The sequence below is a fragment of the Sceloporus undulatus genome, chromosome 5 (genome assembly GCF_019175285.1).
Source record: "Sceloporus undulatus isolate JIND9_A2432 ecotype Alabama chromosome 5, SceUnd_v1.1, whole genome shotgun sequence".
In the NCBI taxonomy this organism is placed as follows: Eukaryota; Metazoa; Chordata; class Lepidosauria; order Squamata; family Phrynosomatidae; genus Sceloporus; species Sceloporus undulatus.
The window spans coordinates 106220921-106242892 of record NC_056526.1 but is presented as its reverse complement, the minus strand read 5'-3'; the positions used below and the strand labels follow the sequence as shown (position 1 = coordinate 106242892).

At 40.3% G+C, this 21972-nt stretch overlaps 1 protein-coding gene and 1 long non-coding RNA gene across 3 annotated transcripts in view; one reads left to right on the top strand and one right to left on the bottom strand.

Moving 5' to 3' along the window:
* LOC121931194 overlaps window positions 1-21972 on the bottom strand; it is a 972450-nt gene that overhangs the window by 408035 nt on the left and 542443 nt on the right. The gene's annotated exons all lie outside the window — the stretch shown is intronic.
* Window positions 595-21492, top strand: SAMM50 (SAMM50 sorting and assembly machinery component). The gene is made up of 14 exons (XM_042468622.1): window positions 595-768; window positions 2406-2507; window positions 4545-4632; window positions 5831-5937; window positions 7285-7415; window positions 8880-8967; window positions 11058-11186; window positions 11702-11773; window positions 12480-12566; window positions 14481-14551; window positions 16287-16354; window positions 18660-18806; window positions 20375-20516; window positions 21366-21492. The coding sequence occupies exons 1-14, from the start codon at window positions 610-612 to the stop codon at window positions 21409-21411; spliced, it is 1437 nt and encodes a 478-aa protein (XP_042324556.1). The 5' UTR covers window positions 595-609; the 3' UTR covers window positions 21412-21492.

Genomic DNA, 21972 nt, shown 5'->3' with positions numbered 1-21972 from the left:
GTAGTGGAGTCTCCTTCCTTAGAGGTCTTTAAACAGAGGCTGGACGGACCTCGGAAGGATGCAAGCCTGAGTTGAGCATGGGCCCTTTTGCTGGTCTTGAACTCGCAACCTTGTGGTTTTGAGTTAATGGCTGCAATACAGGCATTTAACCACTGCGCCACCAGGGCTCCATATATGGTACCAAGGAATTTTTAGCTGCCACCCTCCAGCCACACGTGGGCTATGAAGACATGGACTTTGTCCCAGAGAGTTGAGTTATGAATGGGGAAAAGACTTACATGATTTGGGTCCAGGTTACCTTCAGGGTCTCCTCCTCCTCCCATATAATCTACAGTGTACACTCAGGTCTTCTGCTGGACCTTTACTCCAGTCAGCCAGGACTAGACTGACAGCTGTCAGCCAGAGGACATTTTCTTTAGCTGCTCCTAGACTATGTTACTGCAATATATCTAGTGAGATTGCATGGAAAGTTATGCTTACGTAACTTAAACAACAGTGAATGCTGTACATTAGTATTTTCTTCAGAAACAAAATAAGATGGTTCAGACGAAGGTTAATATCTGGGGGCTTTCAAATAATAAAGGGACATTTTTGATTTGGGACACAATAATGTACCATATCAATGTAACTGGTGTGAATATGTGTCTTTCTGTTCAGAGTTTAGAGCCTCTTCCAATGAGTGGCCCTGATTTTGGAGCTATTGGGGAAGAAGCTGAACTAATAGAAGTCGAACCAGAAACGAAACAGGAAATTCTTGAGAATAAAGATGTGAGTATTGACATTGCCCCTCTCCCTCATACACACACACACACACAATCACACAATCACACCAGTGCTATTTCCAAATCAGTGTTTCCAATACAAAAATATGCATATCTGACAAAATCAAGTCTTATGTGAGAAATTGTATGAATTCAGTCCAGGAATTTAAAATAGAACAAAGATTTTTCCCCTCTTTAAAATGTATATACCAAAAGCACACAAGCGCTTCTTGATTTCTGGTCGCTTGAGTGTTTGGAAAAACAGCTTGGAAAAAAAGATGGGAGATAGGAACTGGTTAAATTTTCTCATTGGGTACAAAGGGGCTTTTTCAAGGGTTTTTTGGGGGTTTTTGTTAACGTTGTGGAGCTGAAGCCATTCCTGATCCTGTGAGGGACATGTGTAGACCTTGCACCATGGGACGTTTGTTCACACCTTGTAATAGACAACATTTCTGATGTCACATTGTTGGGAAGAGGGAAGGTCAAGTGTCTTAGTGTGAAGTCTTCTCTTAAGGTATTAATAAGCATATGCAAAGACTAAGATAAATTTAATGTATGCATATTTATTTTTATTTCTTGTGCATAATCAAAGTAATCTGAATAGACTTCAGTGGTAAAACTTCACAACCTTGACATTGATTTATAATTCTTTTCATTTTTTTAAAAATAGCTTTTTTAAAGTACAGTGGTACCTCGGGTTACGAAATTAATTCGTTCCGCCATTCCCTTCGTAACGCGGAAATTTCGTAACCCGAAATAGCTTTCCGTTAGCGCTGGAAGCCTATAGCATTTGAATTTCGCGCCGAAAAGAATTTCGTAACCCGAAAAATCTTTCGTAAGCCGAAACAGTTTTTGCCAATCTGACTTTTTCGTATCCCGGAAATTTCGTAACGCGATCATTTCGTATCCCGGGGTACCACTGTATTGGAAAAAGGAAGGGGAAGAACATTGTGTATATGGACTAGACATACAGTGCGCACCCTTGACTTACGCAGGGGATCCATTCCAGACCCCCCCCCCGCGTAAGCCAAATATTGCGTATGCTCGAGCCCCATTCAAGTGAATGGGACGTTCCGCCCCTTGTGCCCTGTATGCTCCTGCATAGCTCTGCGCAGCTTTGCGCATAAGCTCAAAGCAACGTATAGTGTGCCCGCGTATAATGCGGGCGCACTGTATTTAGACGTATTTTTGGAGGATCCATTCTGGACACACACACACCCCTGTAGATATGAAAATCCATGCATGCCCTAGTCCCATTGAAAGTAATGGCTGTGCGCATGCCCACTAGCACAGACATGTGCATGCACCACCATTAACTAAAATGGGCTTGCTGTTCACAGATGGTTAAATCCACAGATGGCAAGTCTGCCGGTAAGGAGGGCCGAGTGTATAAGCCGAACCTATTTTCAAGAATAAATTTTCTTGTAGATGATGTCTGTGAAATACGCAATAATATATAACTGAAGCAGTAAGCACTTTTGATTGATTCGTTGATTCATGATAAAATGTTAAGCAAAGTCTTGGAATTGTTGCATAGTAATGAAATATATCACAATACCAATGTGTTTTTATTGTAATTAGAAAGTTTACTTGTCATTAACTTTATTCCTGTACTTTTTCAAAATAAATTACCTTTATCTTTAGGTTGTGGTTCAGCATGTACACTTTGATGGACTCGGAAGGACTAAAGATGACATTATCATGTATGAAATTGGTGATGTTTTCAAGGCTAAAAACCTTATTGATGTAAGTTGTGAAATAATTTGGCTGTGCTTTTTCAAGTACTTGAAAGCTGGAAATTATTACAAGATGTAAAATGTGTCGATATCTTCATTTAATAGAAGCCAGAGCACAGGTATACTTCAGTTAATGAAGTAGATTTATTCTGGAACATTACTTCTTTAACAGAAAATTTGGTACTGGAAGTAGAAATAACATGGAAAGAACAGAGAGGGACTTAGGGGGAAAAAAAACCCAGTTCAACACATTCCAGGAAAGTTTTATCTAAAACTTACAATATACATAATGTGAAATGAAACAAACAGTTCAATGAAACTTTACATAAGTAAAAACAACCTGAACTCCTTAGATATCACTTGAAAGTTTTTTGCAAAGTACATCCAGGGATTTTTTTTTTCTGTCACCAGCCTCATTTCTCTTTTGGTGGCCAAACTTTGATATGCTGGAGGTAGCTGGTGAGGGAAGCTTACGTCCTTTCATCTTTTGACTCTGTTTTGCTCTTCATATATGCTCAGTCAGGGTTTCTGAAGGCAGCTGGTGTTTATCTTGCCTGTTCTAGGCAGGGACACACCACTATACTGTAGTAGTATTGGCTAGAGTAGAATCCAACTCCTTCCCAGTTCAAGCTTTATTGCACTGTGTGCTACAGACATGCTCTTGCAACCCAACACCAAAAGTCTGTGTTTCTCCAGCCCTTATTTATCATCCTTCCAGTACTAATGCTGCCAAAAACTTCCAGCTAGATAGAGGACAAGGAAGAAAAGGGGCTGGGCAGATGTACAAAGGAGCTTCTTTGTCAAATGTTTTGTTACCTGAGGTGTGCCTGTATAAGATTCCCTAAATCCTGTACCAAAAATAACGTGTCTTGTCCCACAATCCTATGAATATATCCAGATGCTTAAATTTAGGATTGTGTTCTTCAGCTGATTTTCTGTGCTGGAAAACAAGTTCCATTAATTTAAATTAACTAATCATTATGTGTAACTTCATTTTTATAGCATCCTGTATATAGGTGTTGTGTTTGAATTCTAAACTGATTTGAGTGAAGTTAAATCTGTAAATGAGTACATAGAGACTTCTTGACTTTTCTTGACTTTTAGGTGCATTTACCACGCTTTCTGTTGCTAAATTATGCAAAACGTCATTCTTAATCAAATATATGTTTTATCAAGTACGCATTTTCTAGTGTTCTGATGCTTTCTCCCATAACAAAGATGGGCATGCTCTACAGAATTCCCTTGCCTCCAGAACTTGCTCGACTGGCACCCTCTGGCTGCTTAATTTGATTTACTGGCAGCAAAAATAGAGCTTTCCTTTGTAAAAGCTAGATGTGGTTTCCACAAACGTCATTAGCTTTGTAAACAAAGCCCATGAATTTTGCATGTTTTATTTTCAGACGGGATACTCTTTATGATTGATGTGGATGAATTCAGGCTGTGGATCATGGGTTGATCCCCCTCATATACCTTCAAAATTACCAGTTTTTTATACTTCATAATAGAGATTGCCAAAACCATGTTTGTTGTTGTGTACAGCTCTGAGAAAGGGATATGAAGTTTACACTTAGGTCCCTATGTGCTTTTGATGAAGTCAGATTTATTACAGTCCACAAACTAAATAACCATACATAAATAAATTGCAGATTGAAATAGATATATGAATAGAAGGATATGTAATCTTAAAGCAAAGAAAACGGAAATTCTGGAAGTACCTTAAGGATGAACTAATTGAACTGTGACAGTATATGCTAAATAAAGTAAGTTAAATTTAACATCGGCATGGGATTCTTTGTTGTCTTGTTGCAAAAGATTGACATGGTTATACTTTCGAGAAGAATAGATAATCCAAAGGAATTAAGATCTGTCTTTGAAATATTTCCTGTGGATTGGAAATCTCATATTTTAATGAAAAGGCAGATGTCACAAAATGCACCTTTTAAAATAATTGTTATTCATTGTGTAAAAGTATGCATTTGAAGATGACTGTTTAGGTGCATTTTGGTATTGCGGTGAAATGACAAACTAAACCTTAAATATTTTGAAGGTTATGAGAAAGTCACATGAAGCTCGTGAAAAGCTCCTACGCCTAGGAATTTTTAGACAGGTGGATGTTCTGATTGATACGTGTCAAGGTAATTATCAGTGAGTTTTATTTATTTTACTTTGTATTGTTGTGTAGAGTTTAAATTGTGTAGTATGTTTCATTTTTAAAGCCCCTCTGTAATTGCACAAACAATTCTGTATCGTTCTACTTCACAACAGTTAGCTAGCATAGAGTAAATGAAAGCAGTGTGCCATGGTTGTTTCCATATGAGCTAACTGAAATGGAGATATGGAAACTGGACAGTGGAGGCTTAGAGTTGTAGAAGGGGTACTATTTAGCTCTCCTAAAGAGACCACAGAAAACACAGTGTGGCTCAGACAGTGTCTGAGAACAACTCAGTGAGTTGAGGAACCTCTCTGTGCATACTGTCTGCACTAGGCGGAGGCTGCGTCCCAGCTGTGTACAAGGAGGCTTTGTTTGGGACTGATATTTATACCTGAGATCCTAGCCTCAAAGGCTGCTGGGTGCTATTTTGCAATGGTACAAAGACCTGCTAGTCTTCCCAGGGAATTGACAATAGGATTCTGCAATGACTGGTGGCTTTAACTTCAGAGTAACAAAATCATTGATTGTATTTAGGACAATCCCAAAATAAATGGATAGGGAAGTTGGCTGGGAACACAGTAGGAGGTAGGCAGGAAGTCTTGGCTTTACTTGCCTTTGCTTCTAGTGTGAGAGGGAGAATATGCAGAGAGCGATGGGGAAAGATGAAGCGATCAGCAAAACCCATTTAGCTCTTATCTCAGTACAGTATTACTTGGGTTCTTCACATATCTTTGGGCTTTTGTGTCCTTTCCATGGGGATGTCTCTTGGAGTTCCAAAGGTCATTGTGACCTCTTAAGAACATGCTTGGATCCAGATATGAAAATATGGAAGCCTCAAATATAATGTGCCTTGGTCCAGGCCTCAGAGGGAGAGAAGAATGCTGGACCTGATCCCCTCCCCCCCTCACCATTCCCTTCTCCTTTTGTGTCGTGTCTTTTAGATTGTAAGCCTGCGGGCAGGGAACTGTCTGGTTAAAAATAATAATAAATGTAAGCTGCCCTGAGAGCCATTAGGGCTGAAGGGCGGAATATAAATACCTAAATAAATAAATAAATAAATAAATAGTTATTCCTTGCCTAAGAAAATAGATCCTATCAAATTCATGGGTTCACCATAAGGCTACAGGCAGCTTGAAGACACAGACATTGCATTCTTTACTAATGTGTTTATATGAATTTAGGTGATGATGCCCTTCCAAATGGTTTAGATGTAACATTTGAAGTAACAGAACTAAGAAGATTAACTGGAAGTTATAACACTATGGTTGGCAATAACGAAGGGAGTATGGTATGTTTCACAGAATCATCTGAAATTTTAATTATGGTGTTATGAAATCAATTTATCATATGCTGCTACCCCAAAAGAAATTTATTTGCACTGGAATCCTGTTAAAATCAGTGAGAACTTACTCATGATATTATGTGTGTTGAATATGTTTTTTTTAATGTCTGCCCTTGGTATTTTAAATCTTTGGCTATTTATTGTGTGCAGTGTGCTCATGCCATAAATAAATGTGTAAGTTGAGGTTTCGTTATCCTGTTCAATTGACTAACAAGTATTTTATCATTTCATCCTGTTACAAGATAGAATCAGAAGGGTTTTACAGTTGGATAAATTACACATTTACAGGCATATAGGTCTTAAGGCACCAGATCCCATTTGATCTGGGAAGCTAAGCAGGGTCAGTCCTGATCAGTACTTGGATAGGAGACTACCAACAAATACCAGGTGCTGTTGGCTGTATTTCAGAAGAAGGAACTGGGAAAACCACCTTTGAGTATTCCTTGCCTAAGAAAACTCCATGAAATAGATAGGGCCACTGTAAATGAACAGGTGACTTAAAGGCACATAAACAGGAATGTATAGTTCTGTATATTTCTAATAGAACTGATCATTGTACCTGAAAATTATTTGCTAGTAATAGGTAGAAATAATCTTGAAGATTAAAATTTGAGATTTTTAGAAAGATTTCATACATGTCCAACTTCTACACTTGATATTAAAGTGAACACTGTTGTTTTTCTTGAGATGTGATTTTCTTGAAAAATCTTGTGGTATCAAGCAATTATGAGATTTTATAAACCTGAAAATTCAGATTCTAAAAAAACAAAATACAAAAAATTAGTATGGAAGTCCCATACTAATAAAGATAAAATCTTTGAAAATGGACTCCGGAGATGATGTTAGCTGTAGTAATATAGTATGGTACCTGGTAGATGAGCACTTTGCCATGGTCCCCTTAAAATGTTGACCTAGCCTTGAAAACGGGCCTGAGTTTTCCTATTTGTGTTTACTGGGGGCTACCCTTTTCACTTCTCCAGTGCAGTAAGCTAGAGAGAGAATTGCAAAGCGCGAGTACTGCAAATCCTGTCAGATACATATAATAAAGTGTACATAATATTTAAAATACTTTTGAACTAAATGTAGCATTTCTATAATTTGATCATTAGTTTTCTTGCTCACAATTAAAAAATGCTGAAAGCCTGGTTAAAACTGAATGCATTTGCGTTACATTTCAGTGTTTTTCATTGCAAATAACCTGATGTGCTCAGGAAAGATAACTGCAGAAAATGATTACACATCTGTCCTGACAAAGTTGCACATCACTCATTGCTTATTTTTGGCGTCTTACAGGTACTTGGACTCAAACTCCCTAACATCTTTGGACGTGCTGAGAAGGTGACATTTCAGTTCTCCTATGGCACAAAAGAAACATCTTATGGCCTCTCGTTCTTCAAACCCCAACCTGGCCACTTTGAACGAAAGTAAGATATCTTCAGAGCATGTTGAAGGCTACAGTGGCATGTACATTTACTTAGAACTCGGGCTGCAATTCTGTGCTCAGTTACCTGGGTGAAAGTTCCATTTGATCAGCAGCATTTTTTCAAGTTCACTATATGATAGATTGTCCTATAAGTACCATTCAGCACAGTAAGTAAATTAAACCAGTCAAACCACCAGAATTGTACAGCATTTCCTGTGACTGGCCTGCTCTTAAAGGATGCTATATTTCAATCCTGTGTTTGTAATTCTGATGGTCAAGCTGATGCCAGATTCTTCTCCTGGTAGAGAAGTACATTTCACAAGTGTGCATAATGATTATAGGGTCAAGCAGACTGGCAACTTGGAATAGCCAGAGGCCACTCAGCCCTGACTGCCCCCGATCAACGCAGAACCGTAGTGTCCAGATGCTATGATCCAGAATGGACTGCTGGTGAGGAGCACTTTTTTTGTGCCTCTTTTCCTGGTGGCCCTCGACTGCCCTCCAGTCAGAGGCATGCATCATCTGAATGTGATGCCCCTGGATTGACCTAAAGCCGGCACTTTTGGCCTGTGTGTTTCAGGCCTATGTGTGCCATTCAAGGAACATGTTTTTTGAGTATTAGTAATGTTTTTGTTAAGTACAGTCAGCCCTCTGTATTCACGGCTTTGGAACTCATGGTTTTGATCATTCATGAGGTCAGGGCCTCCACATGCACACCCTTCTCTCCATCCCCTCCCTGCTGTTCTGTAACTATCCCAGCTGAGCCAGCTACAGGGTGACAGTGAGAGGAAAGAGAGGCAACCTCTTTCTTTTTTTATTTCTCCCAAGGCTTTCCAGGACAGTAGGGTCGAGTAAGAGAGGATTCCCTTTCCCCGAGTTCCTGCTGCCTTGGAAGGGTTTGAGGGAGGCTTCTCCCAAGGCTTTTCAGGGCGGCAGTGGCCAGAGGAAAGAAGAGCAAGTCCCTTGACTTCCTTCCAATGCTTCAGAGAGCTAGGAAGGGAGGGGGAGTCTTGCTTGCGCTTGTCTCTCCCTTCCTTGTTGCCTCAGAGAGCTTGCATGGGACAAGGAGGAGGGGTGAGAGCCGTGAGCGTGAGTCCCCCCCCCCCCCCTTCTTATGAATGACACAGAGGGCCCCCCCCCCCCCCCTGTCACGCTGAGGGGGGGGGGGGGGAGGTTATTCGTGAAATTTTCGAATTCATGAGGGTCCTTTGCCCCTAACTCCCGTGAATACAGAAGGACGACTGTAATGTCTTAATGTTAAGTAATGTTTTTGCTGTTGCACTGAAGTTATTTTAGAGATCTAGAGAACCAAGAACTAGAAGCATTGACATAATCTTACCATTTTTCCTTCAGTAGTAAGGACCATGGTGAAAATAGTTCCATGCTTTGATTCTTTAATCATGCATTTATATTTCAGATTGTTTTGTTGTTGTGACGTGAAATTTCATTTTATATTTATTTCTAGCTTTTCTCTCAATTTGTACAAAGTAACTGGACAGTTCCCTTGGAGTTCCCTTCGTGAAACGGACAGAGGAATATCAACAGAGTTCAATGTAGGTAAAACAACATGACTTCTCTACTTTTTGGAGTTTGCTAGGAATCTGACACTCAATATTATTGTACCTTTGTGTTTAGCAACTGTTTTTCTCTTTGGAGCTGTTCATACTACATTATAAACTGGTTTAAAAGGTGTCGTTCACACTTGCATCAGGTTTTCCAAACGTGAATGGGTGTGTGTGTGTGCAAATTTCTCTTAATCCAGTTTTACCAAGATTGAGTTTTTCCCTGTTTCTTTTCCAAAACACTGGGTTTTATCACGGTGCCTCCAACGGGAACTTGCTCCCCATCCCATTTGGGGCATCCAGGAGGGAGGGGTTATAGTGAAGGGGGTGGATCATGCCCACCGCTTTGCTCTCTATTTTTTCTCTCTTAACATTTGGTTGTGGAGTGAAAAAAGCAGCTGCAGAAATGCAGGGGATTCAAAATTCCCACACTTTGGAAAGTGGTCTCTTTAAAGTGCAGCCCGTTTCCCCCCCTCTTCTGCCAGTGATTTAGTCCCCTTATCTTCCCAGAGCTCACCAAAGCCAGGAAGGGGGTTCTGCTGGGAACATCATTAGATGTTTAAAAAAAATAATTGACAGCTAATGCACATATTTGCTATTGCATGGTCACAGTAGGCAGCACCTTTAAATACTCGCATTATCAGTATGACAAAGGTGCACAGGATTTGCTTGACATTTTAAAAAAAAATCCTATCAGTGGGGTTATGGGATGGGGTCGTTTTTTCCTTTCCCAAGAAATAAAACTAACAATTCTGCTCTCAAGTTGGTGTAAACTAAACCCTCATACACATATTATATTGCTGAGACATTATATTATTATATGGCTGAGAAAGTGTAACTCCCCCCCAACCAAGGCTAACCTATCACAAGAGTTTTTGCTAAGGGTTGTTCTGAGAGGCTTGCCATTGCCATCCTCTGAGACTGATTTGGGGGGGGGGTGGCCAAACAGTGTGGGGTAGATTTGCATAATTTAATTGACAGTTAAAAAGTAACAACCTGAGAACCATCAAAATGGCAGCACCATTTTAAACTAATACAAATGGTAATGTGAACTTCATCAGGGTTAAATTCCCATGGAGAGATTCGATTGGGGTAAACATAGTGGGAACTTTGATTCGGTATTGCATCATTGAATCTCCCCAGAACTACTCATCTCAAAAATGCTAGTGTGAATGAGCCCTTTATTGCTGCTGCTGCTGCTACACATTTCATAGCTCTCTTAGAGGAGGATATCTATATGAAGGTCATCTGTCTTAGCTGGCACTTGCCAGCTGGACAGGCAAAATGTCTGGAACTTTTCACAGCTTTGTGGGGAATCAGTGCCATGTATGAGTCATCCAAAGCAAAACAATTGTTGAAGCTTCTGCAGTCTGAGTTGGCTCTCAAGATTGGCTGCTGCAGCAGTAAACCCAGTACTTTTGCCTGCCTTGCCTCTTCTCTGTAACTAAATAAATGGATATATATACAGTCAGCCCTCCACATTTGCGGGGATTAGGGGAAAAGGACCTTCATAAATGCAGAAAAATTACAAATAACCCCCCTCCATGTGGAAGCCAGGTAAAGGGACAGGTGGATGGGGGAAGAGGAGCAGGCACGCACCCTCCCATCTCTTTAACTGGCTCCCCACCCCTTTGTGGGATAGCTGTCTTCCCCAGGCAGCTATCCCACCAGAAAAGGCAGAGGGGATTGAAGGCAGCAACCCCATCAGGAAAGGGGCGGGAGGGGAGTGGTCCTCCTCATTTTCCAGGTGGGATAGCTGCTTTGGGAAGGCAGCTATCCTACCGTGAAAGGGACAGGGAGTGATCTATTCTCCTTCCCCTTCTCCCAGTGGCATAGCTGCCTGGGGAAAGCAGCTATCCCACCCAGAAAGGCGTGAGGTTGGTATGCACACACTACCCAGCTGCTCTGTCCTTCCTGGGCTTTTTTCCCTAGGAGAAAAGCCTAGAGGGGAAGGGGAGGAGTGCTGTGCACACGTGGCCTTGACCTTGAAAATAATAAAACTGCGAATGTCAGAGTTGTGAATATGGAGAGACAACTGTAGAATATTTTTGTCCTTCATTTATAAATGGTTTCTTTTACAGTTTCCAATTTGGAGGACTAACCACACACTAAAATGGGAAGGTGTTTGGAGAGAACTTGGCTGCCTTGCAAGAACTGCATCGTTTTCTGTTCGAGAAGAAAGTGGACACTCACTCAAGTCTTCTGTATCTGTAAGATTTTGTGATGTTGAAGGAATATAATGTTTAAACTCTCTCAAATTAATGGTCCCAAATTACATTAATGTGCCTAGTACTAAAGCAACCAGTATTATGTTTATTTGTCATTATTTCCCAAAACCAGTTCTTGGCTAGTAGATCCTGTAAAGTTATGGATAAATGCAACTGTTTTTCAGAGATCTTTGCAAAGGGTTTCTTTTTTCATTTACTTAAAACAGTTTTTGAACTTCACATATCAGTGTACTAAGTCAGGAGATGATGCAGTGGTTGCCAGTGTTGTTGTGGATCTATAAACTGAGAGAGGAAGACCAAATGTCTCCTGCGCAGTTTCATGTGGATGTACGTTCCAATATCTAACTCTATCTAATTACCATAGAGTTTGCTAATTAATCATTTTCACAGGGAAACTAGTCATTGTACATGTGGAAGCAAATCTTCAGTCACTCTTTTATGTTGTGACCAGTATTCAAACAAACAACTAAAAAGTTTATTTTTTTCATTTTTCGTAGCATGCTATGGTAGTTGATTCTCGGAACTCTTCCATCCTGCCCAAACGAGGAGCTTTGCTGAAAATAAACCAGGTATTAATGTGAGATCTAACAAAGTATCTTTGTGTGCAGGGGCCTCACAAGGGGTGTGTGGACTGCACCAGATATATCTGGTAGGCCAATACACCTGGTGGGACTTGTGCAGCTGCTGGCAGAATAAGAAAGGGCATTGCCTCTTTTCTCTCTCACCCATAAGCCATGTCAGACCCTGAAAAGACTGCCTGGAGCTGCAGCAATGCTACCATTCCTAATCCTCAGCTGCTGGGGGTATGGTGGCTTATGTTCCAGGTCTGACCTGAATGGGCTCTGGAGACCACAGCAGTGCCCCCCCAGCAGCAGTCTGGCCAGGCGGCAGGCAGCCATCTGGGGACAAGCAAGCAAGGCAGAGGGAAGGGGGGACAATCTATTGTCACCCTCCTGCATCTCTTTCTGTGCACCCACACCAAGAGATAGCAATTGCAGTTATGCTACTGTTTGTGTGCATATCTAGTATCTGCCTGAAGAGATGCAAAAAGTCTCAGTGTCTGTTGAAGTCTCCAGGTGCATATACCTCAGTGTCCCGCACATTTAGGCAGTCCTCAGTATTTGGTTGTATTTGTAGTAGCATCAAGATGGGAAAACAATAGATTATTAGTTGAAAGCATAGAAGGTTTTAAATATGTGTTGCTTTTCTCTTAGTATTTAATTTTAGACATTATATCTTTAAATGAGATTGTGTCTTTTTAAAATTTGTTTTAAGGAGCTGGCTGGTTATACAGGTGGTGATGTGAGCTTTCTAAAGGAAGATTTTGAACTGCAGGTGAATAAGCAGCTCCTGTGGGATTCAGTAAGTACTTAACATACTTTCAATAGATGCTATGGGTTAATGAAAATAAATTACTTCCGTGTCATAGAACTTTAAAATGATTTCCAAATGGAGAAATGACTCTTGTTTGATGTGTCCTGCATTGCAGCTCAAATATTAGAATCACGTGGTTCTCATTTTAGTATTCAGTAGCGTAGTATGAAGTCTGCTCAGGACTTTGCTAAAAATATTGAAAGGATAGAGAGTGAGCATTTTCCAGAAAGTGTAGGTGTGCTTGTAATGGTTGTTTTATTTGAGCTGTGTTAAAGTGCCTTGTGCCAGAACTGAAAAAATGTGAAATTAAGGGCCAAAACACACCAGCATAAAACGCCGGCTTCCAACCGTCTTGAGAACATGGTGTAGAGATGTCACATGCTCACAAGACATCTGGAAGCTGGTTTCAATCTGCCCACACATGGGCTAGCTTGCAGGCGCTCTGGCAGTATGGCATTACACGCCGCTGGAGCACCTTAAAGCAAGCTTCTAGCCGTGGTGGATGGGAAAAGCTGTCTTTTTGCCACCTGAAAAAGGAGTGGCTCTTTGTCGCTCCTTTTTTAGGTGGCTTCAAGTTAGATAGGGGTTTCGGTGTGCGGTTGTCGCGGCCCCAATCCACCCCTTCTGGGCAGTCTCTTTTGCCCCTAGGCTTGTTTGTTTTTTGTGTGCATGAAAACATCAGATTTGCTTTTCTTGAAAAACAACTTCCACCTGTGCCACATGACAAAAAACTTTTGAAGCTTAAGTGGGTTTCTTAAGTGTGTTGTGATATGGCTTGGAAAATTGATGCTCTGAGGAAGAAGAGCAACCTAGGGGCAATTACATGTTTCCTTATAACCTACTACTGATCTTTTTTTTAAGGTGAATGCTGGGATCTGTTCATTACCATCTTACTAAAAGAATTTAAAATACAAAAGTGGCTCTGGAGCTGTTATCCATCTGTGCCAAATGCTTTCACATTCCTGTGTCCTTTCGTTTTATCTTTTTTGCACTTGAAACTCAGGGAGGAAAGGGAGAGCCCTCTATATAAAGGGTTATTTTTTAAATTGTATCAGGGATGGAGATTATGCAGTCCTCCAGATGCTTGTGGTCTGCAACACCCACCAGCTGCCTAGCCAGCATAGCTACTGGTGAGAAATGCTGGGTTTTGCAGTCCAGCTGGATTTGGAGGTCTTCACAGTTTCTTCTTCTGATGCAGACAAAGGGTGCATATACCATGATACTTGGCCACTATTGCTGTGCCTCTCATACACTCTGAGCCACAGCCCAACTGGCAAATAGGGTGGAAGGGGAGAAACCAGATTATTAACAATGCTATTAGTAACATCATGGTTGCTATGTTTGGAGTTAGAATTCCTGGAGGGTGGGAATCCTGGAAGTTTCTCCCCAACCCCTAGCAGTGCCACTTATGAAATTTTCTTTTCCTGTCACTATTAGTGGCAGAGAAACAACAGTCTCTATGGAGACTGAGCAGGGAGAGGGTGGAGAAGAAAACTTCACCCACTCATCTTGCCTTCACTGATGCTGATTCTGAGAGCACTTGTTTCTCATTGCTGGCAAGGTTTTCACTCTACAACAGAAAAGAAGAAACATTGAGATAGCAGAGAAAAGAAGGAAGATGTCACCTCAATGCACCTCTCCCAAAATAATCTGTAGATTTTAGTGGGCATGAAAGGCAGGCTTAAACCTATCAATCCCTCCTTGATGAGGGGTGTATATATTGCAGGGAGGGAGAATGTGTATACTTGTTCAGGAGAATGTGTGTGATTACCATCCATGTACACCGCCCCCCCCCCCCCACACACACATAGCTGTGGTCCTCTGGGCCAAAGTGATTGTTCAAGCCCTGAAACTTCCTCTATGTAATAATGAATATTTTTGTAAAATGTGTCTCATTTAAAGGTTTTTTCAGCCTCTCTTTGGGGTGGAATGTTGGTTCCAGTTGGAGACAAACCATCTAGTATTGCAGACAGGCAAGTCATTCAGCTTTCTTTGTTTTGCATTTGCTTCTAGTTTTCTTTTAATCTGGTGAAGCATGTTAAGTAGGCTTATTATGCATATCTTTTGCATCAAAAAATTAATTTATTTTCAGTAGTATATAGGTCCTTCAACATTACAAAGTTACAGTGCTGTGGTTCTACTTTCACTGCCAGAGGTCCATCCTCTGGGATCCTGGGGTTGGGAGTTTAGGGTGAGAAAATTAGGATCCCCAGCCAGAGAGCTTCTCCGTTGCCTCACCAGACTACAAACTCCAGAGATGTAGCCATGGCATTTAAAAGTGGAATCACAGTTGTATGATTGTGAATCATGAAATGCCCTTATGTTTTCTGGGGGTTACTACTCCAAATAAAGATACATAAGAGTCTGCCTTGTGGGAAGCATTACCTACACTTCAGAAGAAAATTTAGCATGGCTGAACTAGGTGTGAATCTGGCATGTCTGTATATGTGTTCCTGTGATATAGAAAGTATGAGATTTTTCCCCCCCCCGGTGGAAGGAATAGGTGCAGAGTATTTTCCTCCCACCTACCATTTATATCCAGTCATTTTTATCCTTCAGTACTAGAATGGTGCTTGGCTGAGAATGAGATGCTGATGGAGAGAGACTGTATGATTCAATCGGCAGGGGAATCCTGACCTACTCAAGTCCCCCTTTGATTGCTAAGAGTTTTTTTAAGCCCATTTTCAAATGACTGCAACACATACTTGATTGTTTCCAGCCTCTCATGACTTATGTCATGGACAGAGAGGCAAGATATAAATAAAGTATTTATTATTATTTGTTATTATTAATTGCTGCACCATCTTTTTTATTTTTCATATTCTGTCTATAACATTTACTTTTCTTGTTCCTGTTATCCGCGTTTGGATGAAAGACAAGCTAGAAATGTTTGAAATGAGTAAGGTGATGAATAAGGGCACTTCTGCCAGCATTGCATTAAGATGATATTTGTGGTGACATTTCTGTCAGAGAATGATTGGAGTGTGTTCTGATTTTAAACTTGAAATGTAACAACTTGAATGGTTTGACAAACAGACTGTTATCTACTGCTTTTATCTTAGCAATAGAGGAACTATCAGATGATTCTAACTGAAGTAGGGTCCAGTAGTATGGAGATAATGTAGTGAGAAGTTCCAGGATAGCTTGGAATTAAGGCAGTGTCCTCCCAACTATATAGACTGGGAGATACTGATAGAACAAGATTATTGATTCATTGCAGGAAGCCAGTTAGTAGGAAACACTGAGACACAAGCAGTATATCGACAAATGGGAAAAAGAATGCACACCATACAATATTTTCTAAAATAACAACATATGTGTATCGTACATTACTTTGCATTTTGGCAATGAAATGTGTGATGTATATTAGACATATAATTCTAAAAACTAATAGTCTGTGGTAGTGCAAATTATTACTGGATTAGATTTTGATTCCTATTTCATGTGAAATAATATTTAGCACTGATGAACTGCTGCAGATGGATGGATGACATTCTGTTTTTCTAGCATGCTGTTTTTCCAGTAAAGAAAGATTTGTTGGTGATTATTAGCCATTAAACACCAAAATCCCATTTGGATGCAGCAATATGTAAGATTTATTTAGTTGGCAGCTTCAGTGTGAGCAATCAGGCATCTCATACTTTCTTAGAGCTCAACTTCACTGATAATATTTTGCTATATGTAATGGTGGCCCTTCTGCCTTTTTAGATTTTATCTTGGCGGACCAACTAGTGTTCGTGGCTTCAGTATGTACAGCATTGGACCTCAGAGTGAAGGTGAGAGACTGCTTTCGGTACAGAATAAAGACACCATACCCCTGCTAGCAGAGGCCAGAGAATGGTTTAAGGATGCTTACTACTGTTAAAATTAAGCAGCTATTTCCTTGATCAGTGCCTAGATAAGAAGCTGGCTGAGAGGCCCAAAGAAGCTGCTCCAAAGCTTGCTGAATGAAGGGGAAAACGCAAAATGTGAAACCTAGAAAGGCTTGAAAAAAACTACTTCAGGTGTGCCTACTGTGATTTAACACTTGTTTTAATTTTAACAGCAAATCCCTGCACCACCTTTCTCAGTTCTTATACTTGCCAAAATTTTGGCTTCTAGGTCTCACAGTTCATGCCCCATTGGCTGGGACAATATAGTTCAACACAATATAGTGTAACAAATCTGGAGGGTGCCAGGTTATCACAAACAGGCTTTAAGAATCTGCTCTCCCAATTTTAAAAGCAATTTGCAGTGTGTCATATTGGGAAAGGGGACTGTTTGGTTTTAAAAAAAACTTTAGTGCATGGAACTGACCTTTGAAGCTGTCACAAATCAATTTTGTGAGTAGTGGTACAGTTAATTAAATTTACTATTTTATTGCAGCTGTGCCATATTTTTGTTACCCCACTCAGAAGTTTAAAATTATTTAAAATTGCTGTAGAGATTTTCATTTTTCTTCAGCAGCAGCTATTATGATTATTTCAGCAACTTGTCCCTAAACTACATAAATCTGTTTTAATATTTCTCTGCTCCTTTGACTATAAACTCTCGGATGTGGTTTATAAATCAAAACAGCAGAGGGCTGCTGAGACAGGGATGTCATCCAGTCCTGGCCCCAGTGAAACCTAATGTTTGAGTAAAATTGCAATGACAAACTGAGCTTTATTTAAACATCTGTCTTCAATTTCTAGTTGTGAACCCAAACCAAGTTCTTTTTTATTTTTATTATTATTATTTTTTTTGGTATCACTTCCATCCCAATTTCAGATTACCTCAGGGCAACATCCAGTATTAGGCATGCTAATTTTCATTTTCACAGAACTTCCTCACCCATCCACCCCTTTGCTCTTGCCAGGTCTGTTTTGGGAAGTCCACTGACTCTTTGGAGATTTCAAAAAATGGGGATGGGGACTTCAAGGCAGAAAAAAAATGGCTTTCTGTTGGTGGATGCTCTGTGGTTGGCAGTCTAGCACTGTGTAACTTATAGAATGTAAAAATTCTATGCCAAAATGCTCATATCAAAATCAAAGATGCTTATGCTGTTATAGAGTTTTAGGCAGTTTGTAAACACTTTATAGTACAGTGACCCCTTTCCTTACGCAGGGGATCTGTTCTGGGACACACACACCCTGTGTAAGGCAAATACAGTGCACCCTGTATGTTGGGGTTTGGTTCCAAAATCCCCCATGGATAACAAAATCCTTGGATGCTCAAGTCTTATTAAATGTAATGACATAACAAAATGGTGTCCCTTATAAAAAATGGAAAATCAAGGTTTGATATTTGAAATTTATACTTTTTTTGAACATTTTCAAACCGTGGATGTTTGAATCCATATATTAAAAAAATCAGTGTATAAGAAGGGCTGACTGTACCGCGTATGCTTGAGCCCTATTGAAAACAATGGGGCTTGTGCGTGTGCCGCAAGTGCACATGCCATTGCCTCTTCTGGCACTCAACTTCAGCATAAGTGTTATTTCTGTACTTGTCCATTGTGTAAGATATCTGGAAATATGTGTGTTTATCCCAAAGATGAGAGAACAACATAGACTAACTATCCTTTCCAGTAAAGCTGCCTTGGTCTTGATCATACAAAGACTAGAAATTGACTTATGAAAGCAATAATTAATGCCAGTAGAAATTTGAAAGAGAGTGAGTGTAAACAAACTTTTATATATTTATATCTTTCAAAATTCTACTGGGGCTAATTAGTTCTTTCAAAAGCTATCTTAATAGGTTATTTTTTTCACAAAAATAAGCATGACGATCTCTTTTTGGATGTTGGCACACAAATAAGCAATTTGTAATAATGTGTAAAATAGGCCATAGGCCCATGGTTAGAGAATCAATTCCAGAGCAGGACCTCAAGCTATTGTAACTTGAACATTTGTCTGGCATTGGCCAAAAACTTTCATTGTGTTGTCTCTGATTGTGTAATGGTCTGCAAGGAAACTATGACATATTTTTCCTTACATTTGACACAGGAATTTAATTAGTATAAAGGACTGGGGGAAAAAACCCCACCCTTCTTTTTAAACTGGAAAAGTCTTCCTTGGTTTTTTTGTGTGGTGAATATTTAACATTGCTTTTCTGTTTCAGGTGATTACCTGGGAGGTGAAGCTTACTGGGCCGGAGGTCTCCATATGTATACACCTCTCCCTTTTCGGCCAGGTCGAGGAGGATTTGGAGATCTCTTTCGGACACATTTTTTTCTCAATGCTGGCAACCTCTGCAACCTTCACTATGGTAAAAACAAATACAGCTGAGGTCCCCACAGTGGTGTCACCAGGGGGTGGTGGTGGACTACACCAGGTAACACCCAGAAGAGGGGGATGACACCTGGCTGGGCCCTCCCCTCCCTTTGGGGCAGGAAGGGAGCGCGCACACACCCTTTGCGGCTGCTCCATCCAGCGTTTCTCCAGAGAGAAAGCCCAGGACAGAGGAGGCGGGTTGGCGTGCTGCCTTCCGAATCCAGCATGGACTTGCAAGGCACTGGGGGAGTGGGCTGAGAGAGGCTGCCTTCCGAGCCCTCCATGGACTCGGAAGGCTTGAGGGGAGTAGAAAAAGACTGCTTTCCGAATCCTCCGTAGATTTGGATAAAAAAAGAGACCTTATGATGTAAACTGATGTTTGGAAAACAGAATTCAGCTAGCTAATCCAGAATCCAGGGCGATGAATCTCCCCATATATGTAAATCTCATGAGTACAGCATTAATTTTCAGGGAATCATGCTGAAGGCTATATACTGATACGCCTCAATGAACATACTATACTAGTGATAAAACATTAATTTTAAGTGTGTTATCTTATCCAAAAATACAACTAGCTAAAAAATAAAAATATTTCAGACACCAGTGCACATACCATATATACTCACGTATAAGTTGACCTCATGTATAAGTCGAGGGAAGGTTTCAGGGTCAAAATCATGGATTTTGATATGACCCATGGATAAGTCGAGGGTAAAACCTCTATAAAGAAGGATGGAAAGGGGGAAATACCACTTTACGTCCCTCCTTCTCTGGACCTCTCCCAATCGATTCGCAGGTGCTGGAGGAGAGGTTTACTTTTAACATCGGATTGAGAAAGGAAGCAAGTGGATTTAAATGGAGAGGTTTTTCCTGAGCCCATGTCTTGCAAAAGGGAGCAAAAGAGAAGCAAGTGGAATTAAATGGAGAGGTTTTTCTTTGGGAAGCCAGGTTTTGCAAAAGGGAGCAAAAGAGAAGGAAGTGGATTTCAATGGAGAGGTTTTTCATTGGGAAACCAGGTCTTGCAAAAAAAGCAAAAGAGAAGCAATTGGGTTTAAATGGAGAGGTTTTTCTTTGGCAAGCAAAGACTTGCAAAACGGAGCAAACTGGATTTAAATGGAGAGGTTTTCCTTTGGCAAGCCAAGGCTTGCAAAACGGAGCAAAAGAGAAGTAAGTTTTTTTAAATGAGGAGTGTTTCCGCTAGGAAGCCAAGGCTAGCAAAACAGAGCAGAGAGACACATGTGCTTTTAAACGGAGAGTTTTTGCACTAGGAAGCCAGGGCTTGGAAAATGGACTGGAGCAGGGAAGGAATTGGTCTTCAAGGGAGATTGGGACATCAGGCTTGCTTGCTTTGGGACCCTTCTAAGCACTGCCAATCAGTTTACCCCTCTATAAGTCTACCCCAAAATGTTAGAGGCAATTTTGGGGCATAAATTTATCGACGTATAGTCGAGTCTATACGGTAAGTTCAGCTTAATCATGTGAATAATAGCCCAAGGAAGCATTATACCTAAATAATTATCCCTCTTATATTGCTGCTCTTGTTGTCTCCTTTTCTCTTCTCAGGTGATGGTCCTAAGGCTCATCTTCGTAAGCTAGCAGAATGCATCCGATGGTCTTATGGTGCTGGAATAGTTCTTAGGCTTGGAAACATTGCTCGGTTGGAACTCAACTACTGTATCCCAATGGGAGTACAAAGTGGGGACAGGTATGTTGGAGGTTTTTGTTTTAAATTTCTGCTGATCTTTTCACAATAACTACTGACCTTATAATCATATTAAGCAATACTACAATGCTTTACAACTTTCAGTAAAATCTAATATGTGTGTTTAATCATCTCCTCCTTAAATATACTAAGACAAAAAAAAGCTGGTTGTAGTTCACCAGTTAGTCATGGTACAAAGAGCTGCAAGGCTCACGATTCTCTCTTCCTTCCACCATACAAATTTGTTGATTTCAGATTTTTGGTTTGACCAAAGATGACTGTGGTACCACTTTGGAGAAAGTTTTTCTCTTCATACTTTCTACAGAAGCTGGACTTGCAGCAAGATTTTACGTATCTTTCTTACTAGGCATGCTACCTAATACAGGAGGAACATAAATCTTGGGGACTTCACAATGGTCATAACCAGCACTTTGAAACATCTTTGCAAGCAAACTAGCAACCAGTATGGCTGGGCAAAAAATAGTATGATTTCCTCCCACCATCCCTTATTTGGATGTATGTGATTTCTGTCAAGGGTACACAGTCTCACCAGCAATCAATGCATCAGGGACCAGTACTGGTCCAGGAACCATCATTTTGAATAGCATGGCTCTAGGCCACCTTCAGATCTATTTTACATGGATTCAGTTTGTTAGCTGTTGTCCAGCATGAAGGCACTATGTGGGAAACATCATTATTAACAAGAATTGGTGCAAAATTAAAAATAGAACTTGGTGTTACCATCATAAAAACATGTGAAGGGTCAATGATATATAAGGTGTTCTTTAAAAAAAACCCTAAAATTACATGGGAGAAGGAATTGGTACATTAATTGTTTCTTTTGTTTTTCAGAATATGTGATGGAGTTCAGTTCGGCGCTGGAATAAGATTCTTGTAATTTCACAGCCCTTGAGTGTTTTTTCTGAAGTATAATTAGGTATGAGGGATTAACTTCAATAAAGATGATTGCCAAAAAGGACTGCTTTATGGTGACTTGCATTCTTGATTTTTATCAGAAATAGAATTCTTTCTTTGGCCTTTAAATCAAGACTTGGGGAAGTCTAAATGCCATGACCCAAGAAGAGTCAGAGCTCGGAAGTCTTTTTTTATGACTTGCCTATTGAAAATTAAGTATATTAATCCCACTTCCATTCAGAAAGCCAACTCTGCTTCTACCTTTTAAGTAAGTTTATTGAAGAGGCATAGCAGTGTGCTGTTTGAATCCTCCAAGCACTCTGGTTCAGTATTCCCATGAGTATTGCTTGACTGTTTCAAAAAGCATTGTTCCCTGAAAGTATGCCATTGAATACTGTGAGGAGAGGAAACAATTTTAGTGACTTCATTTATAAAGTTTTCAGTTTCAAAGCATTTTAGTGATATGCCATATTTGCTGAAGTTAAGCAGTTCTCTGTCTTGTCAGTGCCTTGATGAGAGACCATCTGTGAAGGCATGTACACCC